This window comes from Hippichthys cyanospilos, chromosome 18 (assembly GCF_059441005.1).
Source record: "Hippichthys cyanospilos isolate Australia breed blue-spotted pipefish chromosome 18, RoL_Hcya_1.0, whole genome shotgun sequence".
Lineage (NCBI taxonomy): Eukaryota > Metazoa > Chordata > Actinopteri > Syngnathiformes > Syngnathidae > Hippichthys > Hippichthys cyanospilos.
The window spans coordinates 3,433,360-3,453,004 of NC_142386.1; the positions used below are offsets into that span (position 1 = coordinate 3,433,360).

Below are 19,645 nucleotides of genomic sequence, written 5' to 3' on the forward strand. Positions count from 1 at the left end.
TTTGTGGACAGGGAGTCCCCGGCGGCACCCGGGTCGCGGCCGGCTGAGTTCGGCCTTTGTTCCACCCCTGCAAAGTCCCCGTTCAACTTCAAGCCCGACGCGGGCGTCGGTACTTTGCGCGCAACACGACGAGACAGGAAAAAAGCCGGGAAATGACTTGCATGGGAAAATTTGGCCCAATTCAGTTGCCTTTTCCTGGCTTTTCAGTGCATAATCATCAAAATATATCATGTAAAGAATTAATTGTAGTAGTTGACCATGAATGCATTTCACTTGTTTGCCTTGAGGTAGTGCAAGTGTGTTGGTGATGAGTGCAGAGAGAGACACCTTTGTAGGACGTTTAACTTGTAAGTTTTTATTTGAAATTTCCAGTGATCCAAGAATCATTTACATGTCCCCAGGAGCAAGATGACTTTTTTTTTTTGGATCCTTTTGAGCATCTAAGTTTACTTATGTTTAGTTTGGGTTCATACAAAGTCACAGAACCACAGAGCCATTCAAATGGAGTTAACCCGTACAGTCAGTTGGACAGAGAAGCTGATATCCCGAGGCTTATATGCTAGCGATTAACACCGCAGGTTGATCAAAAATAGCTGAGGAGCAAAACCTTATTTCTCCCAGCAGACCTCCGAGAAAAGCAATCATTTGTTACCAGGCTCTGATAATGCTGAAATTAAATCCACAAGTCAGTGTGATACATTACAAGCAGATGTTAAGCCTACGATTAGCATAGACAAAACACTTCTGCCAACATCATCAAGCCAATGTTCCATTGAATTTTCATGTTATGCTCCGAACCCTTTTACAACGCTTGAAAAGGATTCAACTCTTTGTGCAAAATACTGTCTGAAATTGATTGAATAAAGTGAAAAAATACAAGCTAACGCCATCCAACCCAAAACGTGTGTGTGATGTTTCATAGCTTCTCAAGCTTTTGCAGATGGCAAGGCCTTGCTCCGTCACAGCCAGACTGCTTGGCAGCTTGACTACGGACTGCAGCCAATGTGACCATGTGGACAGGAGGCGCTACTTATCAAGAGGCAAAGAGGGCGAGCTCGTCTGGCTGCAATCAAGCAAACGGCGCAAGGAAACGCTCGCTGTGGTAAAGTGGCTCAGCTCACCGCCCACTTTCGGGCATCGTCGCTAGGTCATTTTTTCAAGCCAGACGAAATAGTAATCGTCGGTCCGTCATTTCGGCAGTGTATTCTTGCCCGATCTTCTGCCACAACTAGAGGGCGGCATTTGATTTTTTTTTTTTTTTCTGGTCCATCATTCGTCAGGCACTGGTCCACTACTGCACTCATGCTAACTTATTTTTCGGTTTTAATACTTATGCGTGAAGTTAACACCATGTCTGTGGTTCTACGGATACACTGCAATTGAAACACAACACAGTAATATAAGTGTAACACGAAAACAAAGCAGCTAAGGGGATTAACCCTCGACAATAATACTTGTTGTTTAACGCAGGGGGTGAGAGTGCAATTCGCAATTATGTTTACTGGATGGCATTATTATGGTCTACATGATTGTCAAATGGTGGATGTTGCTTCTCATTTAAAACTGTCTGCCCTACAACTATAGAAGACAGTTTCATTAACATTTGTCGGAATTTGTTTAAATTTCATTTGTCACATACGCTACAAGTGAAACAAAGTATAACTGAGATTGAATTTTACTAAAAAAACGTCTTTAGTTGGGGAATTAAAAAACTTGCATTTCCTGGCCAAGAGCCGATCAGAGAAAGAATGCAAATGAGTTCTGAATTCATTGGTTACCTGAAACGCATCTCGGGATGCTTTAACCCTAACCCTGAAAATTGCAATTCCGACATTCTTAATTCGCCCTTTTATTAAGCATTCCCATCAATCATCTGTCCATCGGATAAACGGGTGTCCGTCGGCGGCGGGCTGACGGACAGTCCCTCAGTGTTGACCAAGTGTCCACTTCTGCTAATCAGATGACCAATGAATGGGGGAGTGTCGGAGGAGAAGTTCTACATGCATATACAGTTAAGGAGCGCAATAAAAACAAGGGCCCTCCACCGAAGCGCCATCCCGAGGGCCCCAACAACAAAAGCATTACAGGGGTGGTCCAAGCTCCTGTGTGTGGTCAGCTAATCAAGCAATTGTCTGGCCCTGAAAAGAGGATGACTTTCATCTGAAAAGGACACAAATGGTCTCCCCCATAGCAATGGGGCAAGAGAACCATTGTGAGGCAAATGACTCCCTCCTTGTTTTCTTTTGTCCCCTTGGCAAGCGCTGCCAACGGCTGAGTAGTCGCCTCTCTTGGAACGCCGGAACCACTTTTTCGACCAACTTCAAGGAGGACTGAAAAGATCACCTTGACTCAACACGTAAATATCCACATAAAAACCCCAAAAGAGCAAGAGGCCCATTACTGTCGTGGAATTAATCATTTCCATGCCATTTTCCAAACGACTTTTTTACTACTGCGTTCCAACAAGCGAGCTGACGGAGAGTCTTAGTCCTTTAACCCCTGGGGGAAATTTTGACCCAACTTGGGGCTTTTTGATGTTTTTGATGTGTGATATCAAAGGAAAAACAACCCAAGAGGCTAAAATATTGCATTGTCGAAACATGACAACTTTCCCTGCTGACACTTCTAAATGCTTGCAAACGGGAGGTCGAGAGGTGCACCCTATGAGGTGTCAAGTTTAGCCCATGTCAGGCTCATTTACTGCCATTCAAAATTGTAAATATTGTCAATTTTGGACATATTGAACACCCCATGTTTTATCATGCATTTCCCCTGATTTTGTATTATCCTTTCGCAATAGATTTTTTTTTTGTTGACACCCCAAAACCAACGGCTGGCACTAGTGGCAAATTTATGTCATTTGCAAGGCTTTCAAAATCTTCAATGATTGGCTTAGCCTGGTCTCCCATGATACAAAAGTCTTCAAAAGTTATAATACCTTAATTATGACAATAAATATTTCCTTTTCAATTTCATAAACAAATGAATATACAGCGTAGTTACTTTTGCCATTATCACATTTTTACCATTTTTGTACATAAAGCCTGTGTAGGTTCCCGCCCCCCAAAAAATATGTATGTATGGATAGTGCTGATGCTCCTGAACATACAAAGTAAATCTAATTTATATTTGACGATGTTATGACCCTTTCAAAGTCAACCAAAGTTGGGCCAGGCTAGTGAAAAATCCCCAGACAGCCAAGGGTTAAAAAGAGAAGAGTGACAAAAGGTAGGCGAAATCTGACACCCCACACCCCCAATCAGCTGCCAATACACTAAACTGTATTCGTGCACTCGCATGGCAATGCCTCAAATCCTGACACATGCTCAGCTGTTTTTTTTTTCCTTGTTTGTACAAAATCAGACTTTCCCAATGAAGAGTGAGGAGCTGGCCTTAGTGTAGCCCGGTTTTAATTTTCCACGCTGTCAACGACCTCCAAAAAGATATGGATCTTGGAGCAGAAATCAATTTTGCTTCACTTGAATGAATTAACTCACTGACCTTTTCTAAGGCTTAAGGTTGGCCCGCTGTCTAACAGAGAAATGATTCCTGAACAAATACACACTGCCAAAAATCAATAAGCATTTTACGCAGTTGTTTGCCTCCACTGAAAATATTTCATTCTGTTGCGCTGGGAAAAACTCCTGCATTTGGAAAAAAAATCAGGACAAACGGCCTTCTGCGCATCAGTAAAAAGTGGACCCTTTTTTTCTAAATACACCCGCAAGACAAATTGTAGAATATGTGAACGAAGGGGCAACGGTTTCAGTTTATAAATTAAATGACATTCATACATTATTGTCATTTCAACCATATCAAATACAATCATTACTTTTTTTATCTTTTTAACAAACCACTTAAGTTATTCCATTTTTGCTGTCCATTTGTAAATGAAGGTATCCCAAGAGAGCTATCAATGTATTTGTGCAAAAGATAGATTAGAAAAAACTGTCTGGGACAGCTATTTAGTGCATCTCCCAGAGATAATGAGGATCATTGGAGCTAACAGTTGGAGCGGGGCTACGTTATTGTTCTCCGTGGCCCCCGCGCGACACCGTCGTTAAAGGGGGAGGAGGTTAAATCTCTTGCTCACGCCACCTGTTGTAGAACCCCCATCGGCCGATCCCCCCAACGCACACATAAAGACAAAGCCCCGAGTTTCTCTGGGCCTTTGCTATTGTATACCGGTGACCCTTTATAACGCATGGCCACGAATATACAGTAGATACACTCGCTGGTTCTAAGTTGAACTTTGACATGTTCTCATCATCTGGGTGAATTTCAGCTCCCTATGTCTTCTTGATGTGCAATGCCTTTGATGTAAGCATTATTTATAGACACTTACTTGCCACTTCCAGCGACGCGTTGCGGCTGACCGCCTCACCCAGGTAGTTGCGCGCCACACACACATAAACGCCTTCATCGGGTTTGCTCCGCCGACCGTGCACGATTCGCAGGAAGAAGAGCGAGCCGGTGGGCAAGATCATCCTGTGGGACCGCGGGTCCTCGTGCTCCGTCTCCACACGCTCGCCATCTTTGTACCATTCCACCATGGGGAGCGGGCGCCCCTCGGCTTTACAGTTGAGGGTGGCCGGCTCCCCCTTGGACACGATCAAATCGGACGGATGCTCGATGATTCGCGGCGCGGCGTCCTCCAACCTGGGACGAGAGCCTGAAATGAACACGGAGCGGGGAAAGCATGAGAGTCGGAAAGAGGCCATTTTATTCCATGAAATTCCCGCAAAAATCTAATTAGACAAAAGCCAGACTTAGATTTCCCATTGAGAGTTATTGTCACGCCCTGGACAACCTTGAATTCAATGATTTCAAGGACCTAACAATTCAGACTACGGTAATACCCCAAAAATGAAGCCCAAAAGTAAGGGTGCGTCCTATAACCAGTAAATTATTCATTTTTTTTATGAGATACCATTCGAAGAAGAGTCATACGTCAGTCACATAAGCCGAGTTTGGACACGCAGATCTGCATTTTTTTATTGGCAGAGTATTCTTACTCACAATGATTACCGTAACGGGATGAGCTAGAGTGTGGGCGTCAGTTGGCTGTCATCAGCCAGTGCCTGTTGCAGCTAACAGCAGCTCGTGTAAGCTGAGCTTGTTATTCTCAATAAAAGAAGCAAACAGACTGAACCACCGTCCGAGTCCAATCTTGATCACGCACAGGAATATTACTAATATGGAGTGGATCATGTCATGTTATAGTTATATATTCCATTTGACTTGTTTACAATTGCAGTATTTTAGCAATTATACACACAATCATAAACTTTGCGCAACTTTGGGTATTTACGGTCAAATTGACGAATTGGAAGGAAAATGAAAAACAACAGCTTTGAGCGCATTAAAGTTACACTGACGAGGCATTCACTGCCCACTCAATGTGGGAAATCTGATACGCACTTAACGGGCAACAAATATATAACTTGTGGATGTGAAAACAAGATAATATAAAGCGTTTAGGAAGATCAGATTTTTTCTATAGATATTACATTGCTGCCAAAGTGTTTTACATGCGGTAACAAAGAAAATACCAGAAATTGACCCCAAATTTAAGGGTGCATCATGTACACGGGTGCGTCTTATATTTGAATAATTGGCGTGTTTGTGTGCTGATTATTCAAAAAAAAAAAAAAAAAAAGACATGCGAGACTAATTCAGAAATCAAAATGGCTCACTATGGATTCATAAGTAGAATATTTGATTTAAAAACGGAGTTACTCCAACAACTACTTCTGGTCCTTAAATCTGTTAGCGGTCTGTTAGCGCTCTTCTTTTGGTTTTTCGCTTTTTGAACACAGCATCAATGAAAATCAATGCATACGGTCAGCAGAATACTGAATAAAATAAACGTCCAGATAATTATAACCGTATCACAAAAGACAAATTGCTTCCTGACTCGGAGCAAAACCCTTTGAGTGTTTAGTCTCAGCCTGATTATTTAAATTCCCAAAGAGCCTCTAGAGGGAAGAAGCAAACGCTGTATGGCTTCCAGCTCAAGTCTATCCAGATCTCATGCACTCCATATGTAAACACCTGGAATTAAATGAAAGGTGAGATAAGAACTTGAGAATATTACTCAGGCGCTGTGCAAAATGTGTGGCGTGCATGAGTTCTCCTGTAAAATTAAAAAGTGAAAACAAGCACTTTTGTAGTGAATCCGTTCTCCCCTGAGGTCTCTGAGCATAATAGCTTTTAGGTACCATATGTATCATGGCTGGCTAGTTTGGGTTGGGGGGGGGGGGGGGGGGGGGGGGGTTGGGGGTTTCAGCGGGACAAAGCCTTTGAGAGCTGACTCATAAATTTCGCAGCGAGAACAAACCAAGTGGAAATGTAAAAATAAAGTAGAAAAGGCCACTGTGAGAGGGTGAAGGAAATATCATAAACATAAATACTGCTGAACATCATCTTTTGAAGGTGACATGACTCCTATTCCAAGTTATTTATACTGGATGAAAAGATTTCACTCTGTAATAAAATGTTCCATGAATCACGGTCTGAGGTCAAATTAAGTTGCCGACAGAATGTCAGTTTAATATACGAAACAAAGGTGGTGCCGAGAGATAAGAGATGAAGTCATTCCATGGCCATCTCAAATCATTCAAAACACTCAAATCATCTTTTCACATCAAAATAATTGGAAATGCCATTAAATCAAAAACATTGCCCAAAAAAATGGGTTAGTGGTTTTAGTAAGGCAAAAGAGATTTTTATAATATTGCAAAGTGGACCCCCGAATTATGGCGCCCCTGGCTTACATTTTTTACAAAGTTTTTTTGTCCCCTTTTTACGGCATTTTTCCCAACTCTGCGGCGTCAACAACTGTCATGATCTGTGGGGTTGGCTGTGTTTATGTTGTTTTGCCTCCCTCTTCAGGCGTTTATTTTTTGTCTGTTCACATCAAACTGCCTGTGCTGCAACGCGGAAAATTGTTGTCGATGCCGTAGAGCGGGGACAATGCCGTAACAAGGGGACGACAAAACTTTGTCTTCCACTTCGTAACGTGAAAGAAATGTAAGCTGGGGAAGGAGTAACCTGGGGGTCCACTGTAATAATAATGGTGGAATACTTTTTTTCGATTATTGGTCTTTTGACCATTTTTGGGTCATTTTCTTCAAGTATTTTAGACAAAGAATGGCACACTATTGGTTTGGGGGAGGAAATAGAATGGCAAATGATGAGTAGTGCAAAATGACAATTTTGACATTTGTGCAGGGCAAATACTAAAAAAGGGAGAAAATACACGAAGAAGAAACCACTACCCTCTCATATCACTCCCCTCATCTAAATTTCCTTTTCCCGCTACAGAATTATTTGTTTTACAGCGTTGTCGCCTCCTTTGACTTTTTCCCCAAAGCCGTGGGAATTGAGTGGCAAATACGCATTTGAAAATGAAACGGGCGGCACGAGGCTCGGATGCTTTGACCGAGGCCTCCGTTCGTCCTTGAGCCCGCAGGCGCGACAACATGAGGCAACTTACATGACAATACAAAGAAGCAGCCCCAAAGAGACAAGCTCTTTATGCTGGAGCGGGCGTTGACGCTAAATTGGCAAAAGGAAATGGCGTTCTTATTCTGTAGCTCTGAGGGCCATCACTAGCTTTGTCATACAAGTTGCTTGTTTTCAACAAAAAAAATAAAAAACACACCGCCCTTACCCCAATCTACATGTTGTGCGTGACGTGTTTTAGTGTCTTTTTGTTGGCGCATGTGCAGGGAATTTTTTTTCCAGACTTGAGCTATGCCCTCGCTTTGGGGCATGGCCGAAGAATCACGTAACCTGGCGCAAAATTGCATTGTATGTTTCTTGGATGGTTCAAGCACGTCAAAATTTCATACCTTGTACTTGTGCAGGTGTAATGATAATAAAGAATCTATCTATAAGCAGCAGGGACGACATGGGTCAGTCCCCGCAAACACCTGAAATTTAGAACATTTAGCTATGCGGTGTCGTTTTCAACATGGTGATATGACAGAAATGATTTGTACACCCACTGTAAGCCTCAGGGATTTCTTATCGCTGCAAAGGAAAATGCTTTGGGCTTCCTGTCCCTGAGCAACATACAAGCAGACCGGCTCCTATTGCATGTGCTGGATGTGTGTTTGGATGGTAAATGTCTCCCGGTTTGTTTGTTTTTTACATTAAAACCGGAGGTCTTGAAAGCTTTGACCAAACTTAAGATTTGCCAAATTATGTGGATCCTCGTCTCTCTGTAGCAATCATAAACCAGGTTTTTACATTATCTACTCTATTTTTCAAAAAAGACGCCGGTGACATTACAACATGAACATTTTATTTCTGATCGAATAGAATTGGACAAAACTACTGCCACCTAGTGGCTTGGCATGCTTATAAATGATTTTTTTCAATAAACAAAGCTGTGCGGATGGAATTTATTTAAACACTTCCTCAGTCATCATCAGTCACCAACATCAATGTTAAAATCAGGAGTTTCTGTCTCAAGGATAGGGGTCCAAATTGTTTTGCCGCCATTCTAAAATAAGCGTATCCTTTTAGCAAATCATACATAGCTGTCAACAAAGCAGGAGATGACAGCGCTAAAGAGCCACTAACTGCGTCCGCTTTTTTTGGGTCTAAACACTTGAGCGAGATGATAACAGTTATGCACCTGCCACAGCTCCAAAGTCAGCTGTTAAATGATGACAGCGGCTGTCAAAAGCCATCAATACAGCCACACCTTCATGTGGCGATGCCTCAAAATCATCGCTTATCAGGTGGATGTTTTTCTTTCTATTCTCAGCATTTGAGTGCCCTAGAATCACAAATGTCTTTCCAAATTGCTAAGAATAGCAAAGCTTTCTTTCTTGCTCTCATCTTGGATATGTGGGCGGCTTTGGGTCGACGGATGCCAGGATGGATGGATGGATGGATGGATGGATGGATGGATGGATGGATGGATGGATGATGGATGGATGGAAGGATGGATGGATGGATGGATGGATGGATGGATGGATGGATGGATGGATGGATGGATGGATGGATGGATGAGCTGGGATTAATAGAAGAGTTGATGGATGGATGGATGAATGGATGAAAGCATGGATGGATGGATGAGCTGGGAGTATCAGAAGAGTTGATGGATGGATGGATGGATGGATGGATGGATGGATGGATGGATGGATGGATGGATGGATGGATAGATGGATGGATGGATGGATGGATGAGCTGGGATTAATAGAAGAGTTGATGGATGGATGGATGGATGGATGGATGGATGGATGGATGGATGGAAGGATTGGTGGATGGATGGATGGATGGATGGATGGATGGATGGATGGATGGATGGATGGATTAGCTGGGATTAATAGAAGAGTGGATGGATGGATGGATGGATGGATGGATGGATGGATGGATGGACAAGATGGGATTAATAGAAGAGTTGATGGATGGATGGATGGATGGATGGATGGATGGATGGATGGATGGATGGATGGATGGATGGATGGATGGACAAGATGGGATTAATAGAAGAGTTGATGGATGGATGGATGGATGGATGGATGGATGGATGGATGGATGGATGGATGGACGGATGCTGGGTGTACAGATGGATGGGAAGAATGTATACTCATCCATCCATTGTGTGGATGGATGGACTATGTTGGAAAATCAACTCTTATTGATTTTGATACCACCGTGGGCTCATCAACTGTGAGTTTGTACACAGCATAAAGGGGACACAGTGATCACCCAGACAAAAGTGTGTGAAGTAAATCACCATTTACACAACTTGCTCATGAAGAAAACCTACACAAAGGGACACGTGCCCATCGTGGCGATTTGACAGGAAGTACAGACAAAATTGTCACACTACGCAATCGTGTCTGATCACCATCATCAATTTCTATGATTCCAAAGATGCTAAAACCAACCTGTGCACTAACTTGCTCTAACTTCCAACGGGTATGGCTCTATCTGCATTGCAGCAACAAATAAAATATGTGATATCTGTCTGGACATTATTACATAATAAATTCAGGCTGAATCAATTATTACAGATGCAATTTGTGGCGTAGATTATAAACTCCTAGAAATTCATCATAATGTTGTCATGTGTAGCTAACCAAAAAAAAAAAAAGATAAGGACACACATACATCAACTTATCCGCATATGTGCAGTAAATACGTCCACTGCATATTAACGAAAGAAGACTGCACTACAGTAATTATTTGTGCAGAGAAGGTGTCATCTCATAATGGGCATAATAATATAGATAAATGAGCAAGGCTCACTCCCACCCATGTCAGGTTTCAATGGGGAGCAGATGCTGGTCAGCATCGACAGTCCCTTGGGCAGCTCCCAGCACACGGACTAATCATATGTCTGATGGTTGAAGTGTTCTTGACGTCATCAAAAACGGTGACACAAGAAACTGAATGTGTTTTGACATTTTATGTCAACAATCACGGTATCATTTCACAATTAGGAAGGCGTATTCATGAATTGAACTGCCTATATTTAAGATGAGCCATTAAAGCTTGGGGGAGTAAACATCGACCTCGTTTGGGGGGCTGATGATGTGAGGCGCGTGGGCTCCATCTGTGCAAACATCTCTCAAACGAAACAAGTGAAGCTAAAATGCAACTTACCGTTAGCCAAAGTCCAGAGTGCAAATAAAACCAACACAGAGACTACGGTTAGTCGATACTCCATTATACCCTCAAATGTCTCATAGGGAGCCTAAACCGGGAAGATCAGTCTTGGCGGAGAAAACAAATCCAAGTACGTCAAATGAAGTCTCCATCGATAAAGTAAAACTCCGCGGGTTGCAGCATATCCACCGCTAGAAGGAAACTTTTCCAGCAAGCTGAAATCCAGAGGAGCCCCCTCAACATCCAGCCGCAAGAGATGACAGGACAGGCGGCTGACCGCTCTATCGACGATCCTCTTTTTTTGCCTTTTTACAAACTGCTCACAACATTTCAAAACAGGAAAAATCAAAGCAAATTTATCCCGAACGTGCACGGAGTAGAAAGCTTGACAGGGAACGTCACTTGAAAAACGCGCAAGATGTTTTGCAATATACTTTTCACTCCGCGTTCTCGCTCCTCCGCTACAAGAGATCCAACTGGCTCTTCTCAAAAGGTATAGCAAAGAAAACAAGTGTGTGACAAAACTGTTTCCGGTAAACCTTTCAAAATAAATTACCATTTGGCACGTTGCCCTTGCGTGAGAATCTTTCTTCTTATTAGGCGGGATGCCTTTTTTTTCTTTTATTGTACTTTAGGTTTTCTAATGTCTATTTACTATAAATCTTATATCAAATCAAGTCAGCGTGGGGCCTTTTTTTAAACACGACAACAAAGAACTATTTTGTATTGAAGACATCGCCCTTGCAATAATATCCGCAACTTTGTCTTAAAGGGCTCGCTTTAAACAGCATGCAACACGTCTATTTTGCATGCACTTCTTGTACTGAAACTGAAATCTGCCTATACCCTCTAAATTTCTATTCACAGCGAAACCCACCCCAAAATAGGCGCAACCAACAAAGTAAAAATAAACAAAAAGACAAATACAAAAGCAGCATTAAAGGGCAACATAAAAATCACGAGTCTAAACATAGTTGCCACACCAACTAGCGCAAATATAAATTATTGTATTGACACTGGCGGGCCCAGTTGAGGAGCCAGCAGCAATTCAAGCATTCATTGTCTTGTCCAAGGACAGAGGACGGTTGGATCCGAGATTCGGCCGCTGAAAGGCCCATGAATTAGCATGCCAGTATGCATTTATCATGCAAAGAAACTGTGAACATGCATTGTATGTTTGCATGATAATACTGGTTGCCTTTCTAAGACCAGGCTTGGAAAAGTCACCTGGACCGAGCCAGAGCGCGGTTGAGCTGTGTTCGCTCGTCACCTGAGCCCTGAGGCACTGTGGTCACCTTTCGTCGGCAGCAAGTGGCCCCCGAGATGGCTGGAAATATAATGAAACGCATTTGGAAGGGTTTAGGATAGGAATACTTGAGGCTGGCGCAAGGAGCTTTAGATTGCACGCAATGTGTTGCTATGTAAACCAACCGCGCGATGAAAACGGTTAGAGACAAAATCCCACCCCACTCACTGAGTGGAAGGTGCCACTTTCAATCTAGCTGCATGCTACGCTCGCCCTTGATGAAAAGCGAAACGCAATATCACCTGTGCCAAAAGGGACGACAAAGTGCAACCAATGAGTCCTGACGCGCCACGAGTCTCAATCCTGCAGAGAAGCAATAAGAGAAGATTGAACAGAGTAAAAATTGGGGGTTGTGCTAACACGGGTCTCATGACATGAATAAAAATGCGTCGGAAGACCACGGATAACGCATGCCAACACATATGCAGAGCGCAGGCTCAAAAGGACTCGATGATCCATTGTGTTGTTTTGGAACAACTGAAGAACCAAGAGGGCCCTTGAACTCCCAATCCAGGGAGTTCTTTCATTTTTAATGAATGTACATGTTTAATTGAATGGCAGAAACGGATTAATTGAGCAGTGCGCTCTGATTGAATAAAACATGATGAAGCCGCTTCCACTTGGCTGTGACTGGCGCCGCTATTTTACTGCTTTTTTTCAAACAATTGCTATTGCTCTTCTCCGCCGACCGAGAGCAATTATCCACTTGAGCAATGGAATTACAGCGACAACCCATCATGAGGTTCCGTGCGGTAGCCGAGGAATAGATCATATGTCACATGCTCACACGTACTACCGGTTTGATGAGGTGATTTTCTTCTATTGTGAAACGCCATTATTTTTGCTCTATGATTAAAAAAAAAAAAAAGTGACCTTCATGCTCCAGTTAGTAGAAATGTTCGCGGGTAGGAGTTGGTAAAGGAATCGACTGATTTGCTTCTGTGTGTTTTAAAACCCCAGTCCAAGCATTGGCAAAGTATGGCCCGGGGACCGTATGCTGGCCCTTTTTAATCCGGCCCACCCAAAAGGAAGAAATGATCAGTCACGTGGAGAGAGATGACGTTAACATACGAAGAACCATTGATACTCACAAGAGAAAGTCGGCGTCTTAAAAAAAATCATTGTGCACTTTTTGGGGAAATTGGGAGGAAACTGGAGAAAACCCATGCAGGCACGGGGAGAACGTGCAAACTCCACGCAGTAAGGCCGGAGCCAGAGTCAAACCCACAACCTCCACATATGAGGCGGACGTTCTAACCAATCTTCCATGCTTTGTTGTCCATCTCTAAATAAAGCAAATGAGTGAGATGCCAGTTTTGGACTTGGGATGAAAGGAGACTATACTGAGTCATCAACTGGTCTGTTGGATAGGTAAACACGTTGTTGATCTTTATGTTACTGAGAAAAGGCCTCCCGTCAAACAAGAGAAAGTGGCTATAAAGAAAGCCTGGCAAGGCGTCTTCAATGACAATTCGGTCCATGTCTCACTCACGGAATGTTTGGGAATTTCATTCAAGGATTTGACGGATATTTTTGCTGACTGGAACTTTGGAGTGATTAGACATTAAGTCAAATGTGCAAAAGTATAGTGCTGTCAGGAGGGAATTTTGCATCTGTGATATAATAGACACGTGCGAAGCATCTTAAAGAGGAGCGTGCTTTTTGATGAGCAAGAGAACCGCCAAGAGGAAGCAGGCATGCAACGATAAACGATTGGCAAAATATATCGTGGTTTTAGAAGTCACGGTTCTTCGAAACCATCCGAGTCTATCAAAACCAGAACGTTTTTTTCCCCGTCATCTGCCTTAACGGGCAGGGCGGAGTTTAGCTCTTATTGTGTATCATACATGAGTCCTCCTCCGCAGCAGCCGCCAATCACATTGTCTTTTAGTCAGCTTCAGTTCCACTGTACTGCGGCTAACTACCGCATATGCTACTTTGGCGGAGCGTTTTATGTGATATCACACGAGGTAGGACGCGAGCAGTCTAAATTGTGGTCAAGAAAACAAACCAATCGAACTGTTCCCCGCCATCCAAATAAATAAAGTGGATTTTTTGATTCCATATGGAACATAAACAATCAGCAACAGCATGAGCAACGCAGACGTTTTATACCCGCACTGCCGATTCTCTTCATTTTCTTTCAAGCACATTCTAATCACTGCTATATTTAGAGACGTATGCATTTCCATTGTGTCAGCCGCACATGTCGAATCTATTCCGGCAGAAGATAGCCTTTCCCCCTGGTTGAGAGTGAGTCAGAAAAGCGAGTTAGCATACATATGTGGTCGCGAAACTGCTCTGTAATTGTGCCCACTCAGTGGAGATCCAATCCATTGCTCTCCTCGGTGATGAAATGACTCTTCCAATTTTCCAAGTGTGCACTGAGGCTCCGGGGAGGGGGCCAGTGGCCACAATTGCCGCCTTCCCCCCAACACAAAATCGTCTACGATCGACACACGCGCTGGCCCGGCTTCATTCCTGAACTCACCTGGCGTTACCCACAAACCTCGCTATTATGGTGAGTGACGGGAGACGTTTCAGCATCGCAGTTCACCACCATGTCCAAAATGCATGACTTCAGGAATGCCATTAGCTTGAAGTGTGAAAAAAAAAAAAAAAAAACGGGCTCGTCACTTTGGCGATGGATTGCCCAGCTCTGGCTAACGCTGTATTACTTGGCCTATTTGGAGCAAAGTAGCCCATTATTTTTTTCCAGGACTGAGCCGTTGTGTCTGCTGAACTAAAAAGGAAACATAATTACTCTTTGAATAGACACAGTCAGCTCATTTATTTTGAAATATGCATCTAATAAAGCACACAGGAACTTTTTCCTTGCCTGCCATCGCATGATATTACTTGCATATAAAATCATTTCAAACCTGATAATGTAGATATTTTCTAACTATATTAATACTTGTTGTGTCAGTCACAGGCAAAAAAAAAAATCACCCCCTTGCTCTAACTTTCATGCATGGTTGCTCCGGGAGCCAATACCGTGTCTTGTAGGAGCGCCCGTGAGCTGATTGACAGATTGGCGGTGCCCGTTCATGAAACTCAAACGCTCACACATGGGAGGAGCCGAAAGGAAGCGGTGGACACGAAAGGGAGCATTGTAAATCCGTTATCCACGTTTCTTTTTGTAATAAATTGGAATTTCAAGTGTAAACTTTGTTATCATGTTTGGTCAGCTACAGGCTTCATTCTAATTCAACTTCCAGGCGCTGCTAACCCGAGGCCAACCACGTCTCTACGCGGGACTACAAGGGATGGAAACGGGAAGGGATAACAGTACAGTTACTCTATAAGGTTTCATAATTTTGGATTTAAGTAAATATGTCTACTGGAGTAATTCGACTGAGGAGTGCCTTTGACATTTGCATTTACGGTTAACTTGCCTGTATGCTGTTCAGTGCCTTTTTCCTCACTGTTTTTATATTTATACCGAGAAAACAGCTTGGATCAAACAAAGGAAGAATTCACTCCATGAAGTTGAGTAGCAGAAGGCTATCCTATTGTTTTTTGAGTTCTCTTGTCCTTTTATTTTTGCAGAACCTCATTGCAATGCCAAGTGTTTGCTCATGGTAAATATTTTGACACAGTTCTGCCAAAAATTGTGCAGTTGAAGCAACAGAGCTGAAAAAGCTCATAACTAGAGCATATCTTTTCGAGTCCGACAGAATCTCTGTAGGACTCAGCTACGCTATGAACACGCCCTGAAGGTCCCTCAAGGATATTTTCCTTTTTCAACTGTTTGATTTCAGACCTGTAGGCGCTCCCCTTGGTGACTCCCTCTCCGTGTCTGCTGTGAAAATGTGAAGAGCCTGGTGAAAAGTGCCAATGACATCCGTCTCAACCTTTTTGGCAGGCTGTCGGGGTTAATCTTCACAACCTTCAGGGGGAAATATGAGATGATTGGTGAGAGCCTCATCCATAGCCTAGCAGAGGTCAGGGAGAAAAAAAAGCGCTGAACATTCCACAAGGCTCTATAACCTCAAAGAGAGAAGGGAAGATACCTGGGCCCAAGGGGACGATCATTCACATCAGAAATACTAACGACGCATATATAGTGTTCCCTCCTTTGTGGTTCATGTTTCGTCCCCTCAGTGCTTCAGCTTACCTTTTTTTTTTTTAAATTAAAACACATATTTACTTAAATCTTAAATAATTTAACCTCATACAGCAACTGTACTGTTATCCCTTCCCGTTTCCATCCCTTGGGAAACTAGAGGGGAGCTTGTGGCTGACTAAACACGCCTGTAATATTGAATAACTTATGATTGATGTAAATATGTGTAATGTAGTAATCTTTGTGTCATATATGTAAATTCTAAATACTTAATATAATTAATTATAATTATAAATATGGGTCCCTTAACCGTGAGGCAGTCATGCTAACAACTGTACCACCAAGCCGCCCATAAAATCACCAAGGGCATTTCACGTCAAAGAGAAAGCATTGAAAGAAGATATTAGGGAGCAGAAATTTCACCCAGGTGTTGACAACATGTCAAATTTCAACACGGCGTGACCATTCAATTATCACACTATGATGTGGAAGAAAACGATCCAAAAATGGTCAAAAATACACAAGTGTCGATGAAACAGAATCGATTCCCGTCCTGTTCTTCAACGTTGTCCTCGTCCATTTGTCAAATCACCTTTTATCTCCGAGCTTCACAGCTCTCACGAAGATGCTTTTTGCCTGGCCTTGAGAAAGGCACGCCCACTTTGAGACCAGTAAAACAATTACACACACATGCATGCGCAACCATACACTTCTTCTGCCTTTCATCAGATCTTTGGGGCCTATGCCAGAATTGTGTTTTTTTTCTGCGCCATTGTAAAAAAAACGGCTTTATCCCCACAAGATCAAGGACATATCTTTGCAGCAGGCGATGCATTTGAGCACCATCTGATGATTTCAGCTCTCCCGCTCCCATTACGGCAAGCAAGTTCAGAGAAAACGATTGCTGGATCATTGTCACCTCCACCGGCGCAATCAAACTACCTTGGCTGGATTTACGACCTGCTGGAGGCTCGCTCTGGCGCTGATCATAAAAATGGGACTACACGCTGTATGCTTGTGTATTCATTGTAAGCACCCATCTGTTTGCTCTGCTCCTCTTTAATCATCTTCTCTTCCTGCCTTTGTCTCCCAGAGATGGGCAGGCTCAGCGAGCGCCGGTTCCCACTTGAATGTCTCCAATGTCTCCTCCCCTTACTGCCTTGCTCTGGGCTCCCATTTTTCCCTCTGATTTACAATGTCCCCAGTGGCCGATGCAGAGAAGGGACAGCGCTAGGGGCAGGAACGGGGGGGATGCTTTGTACTCACTCTCTCTCCCTACTCTTATGAAAGATGTCTTCGGCGTGACCGGAGCACGTTGCAGACGCCGGCTCCCAATGTGTACTCGGATGAACATTGTGTCTTATTGACAGATAGGACGACAATAGTGAGTCTTATCTTAAAGATAGTCCCGTTCCATTCGTTTTGAAGCGCTCGGTTATCTTATCTAGATAAAGAAGTAGGGGGTTGAATTCAAAGTTGGACCGGTGGTCGGGTGACCGCTTTTTCCAAATTAACTCATTCAGTGCCAGGGACGTACTTTCACATATTTTGGGACATTCAATTCTAGATACTTAAGTATTAAATCGATACTTAAGTACATATATATGTATGTATATATTTGTGTGTGTGTATAATTACAAATAAATAAATAATAATAAAGCCAATTATTGTTATTATTGGTCAGATTGTGTTATGTTTTGCCGGTAATTGTTGTCTGTGGGTTGGTATCAGGGATTTATGTTCTTTTTTTTCTTGTTGTTGTTATTAGCTTTTGTTGTTTTTTTTTTAATAGTTTTTCAAGATGCCGGGGTGTTGTTCATGTGTTTATGGTTTTGTTTCCCTCGTGTCAGTGTCTCATCGGTGTAAATGTGATCACCCACCTGTCCTCGTTAACCTGCGTCCCTTGTGGCTGCCAATCAGATCCCTGCTCCTATTGTGTCATGCTCAGGTGTCAGTTTTGAGTGTATTGAGTTTCCTGTTTTCTTTCAGTTGTTGTTTGGTTGTCGTCGTTATTGTCATTGTCATCAATGCCGCCTGCATTAATATTATCAACTACAGTACAATTAATTGTGAATTTAAAGCACAGGTGTCAAACTCAAGACCCGGGTGCTAGATTCGGCCTTCCTCATCATTTTATATGGTAGAGATTCTACCTGCCTCTGGGTAAATGTAAATTCTAGTTGTGATTCAAAAATACACTGTAATCCAAATGGAGATTGCAATTACTGTACCAGCAACATAAATAAAAGAAAGCTTTGGAATGTGTTTTTCCTCTTGGTGAATTGATATGCATGAGCCAATGTTGCCAAGTGAAATATAATCGCTTTATGCAAAGAAGGGGCAATTTGCGTCATTCCGTGATCACGCAAACAAGCGTTAATGGGATGTAATTCAATTGTCAACAATAGAACACCCCCACACCTTGAGCGATTGACGATGCTCCAAAATGTCCTCAGGGTGCTGCTTTGTGTGAGAAGGGCTGCAGCATATGCCCGGAAAAATGCTCCAGGCATGTTGAAAAATGACCTTGGAAAAAAAAAAATTAGCAGGACATATGCAATTTGCATATTGAGAGAGAGATGCTTCATTGAGATTTAATTATGTTCTGCAGTGCATGTGTATGTTCCTGTGTGTCCCACACAAACATCACGTCCCCTAGCAAGCGATGTCCACCACCACAAAAGAAGTAGAGAAGTCCTCCTGGAGCACGCCAACATGTGTGTCTGTGTGAAAGATGAAACTGCTTCTTCTAAATCGTGTTAATAAATCATTTGGCTTAGGAAAAAAAAGCTACCGTAATGTTTTGTACTTTCTTCTTCAGGTTAAACAGTTTAAGACAGGAGTGTCAAAGTCATTTTAGCTCAGGGGCCTCATGGAGGAAAATCTATTCTCAGTCAGGTCGGAAGTCAACAGTAATGTTTTACTGTATAAATGTTGAGGTGGAAAAAATGCGTGTTTGTAAGCACATAGCCGGTCATTTACGTCAATAGTAAATAATTGACCCGTAGGCGGAACTATAGTCATAAATACTGAGTTCCCTCAGGGACTGATTTGATAAACGGAACGCGTGCTGCGAGCTCGGTATGTCAGACGCCGCTTTGCATTTTAAAGTCAGTAAAACGGCTGTTTTTGACCCCGTTTCAATGCTGTTGTACTAGTTCTAATCAGCTACGAGCCTCGCGTGGACAAGCGATCACAATGATGGATGAAAGCGCGTGAGCTGCAAGATGGCGCTGCAGCTTCACGGTAAGCGCACATGAGCCGTTTTACTTCCTGGTTCAAGAAAATAAATTTCCAATGTGGCAAACGTAATTTGTATGCACATATTACACTGTGCAAAGTACATAAACATTACGGCCCCTTTAAGCTCTAATAGTTGCCTTTTATTTGAATGTTTTTATTTTGAAGGAATTATCTCCTCTTGTTTCTCCAGCTTGTTTTCCTTCTCTTGTGTTCTGGTGATGTCCTCCAGATCACATGACTTTTCTTAGTGTGTTAATGCTCTGTCAGCCATGTCTTCTGTCAAATTTTCCACCAAAACAACTACTGTAATAATTACAACTCTATAAACATCTGGGGCACTCTGGCGCCATCAGGATAGAGATTCTTCGAAGAGAAAAATACACTACACTTGCTAT

At 42.7% G+C, this 19,645-nt stretch overlaps 1 protein-coding gene across 4 annotated transcripts in view; it reads right to left on the reverse strand.

Annotated features, from left to right (window-relative positions):
* The window catches only part of robo3 (roundabout, axon guidance receptor, homolog 3 (Drosophila)), a 31,679-nt gene extending 20,585 nt beyond the window's left edge, over positions 1-11,094 (reverse strand). For all 4 annotated transcript variants that reach the window (XM_088440362.1, XM_088440360.1, XM_088440361.1 and 1 more), the window contains exons 1-2: positions 10,630-11,094; positions 4,346-4,672 (exon numbers count right to left, since the gene is read on the reverse strand). In XM_088440362.1, coding sequence (XP_088296488.1) covers positions 4,346-4,672; positions 10,630-10,693 — 391 coding nt within the window. In that variant the 5' untranslated portion in view covers positions 10,694-11,094. The remainder of the gene's footprint in view (positions 1-4,345; positions 4,673-10,629) is intronic.
* Between the last annotated feature and the right edge of the window lie 8,551 nt (positions 11,095-19,645).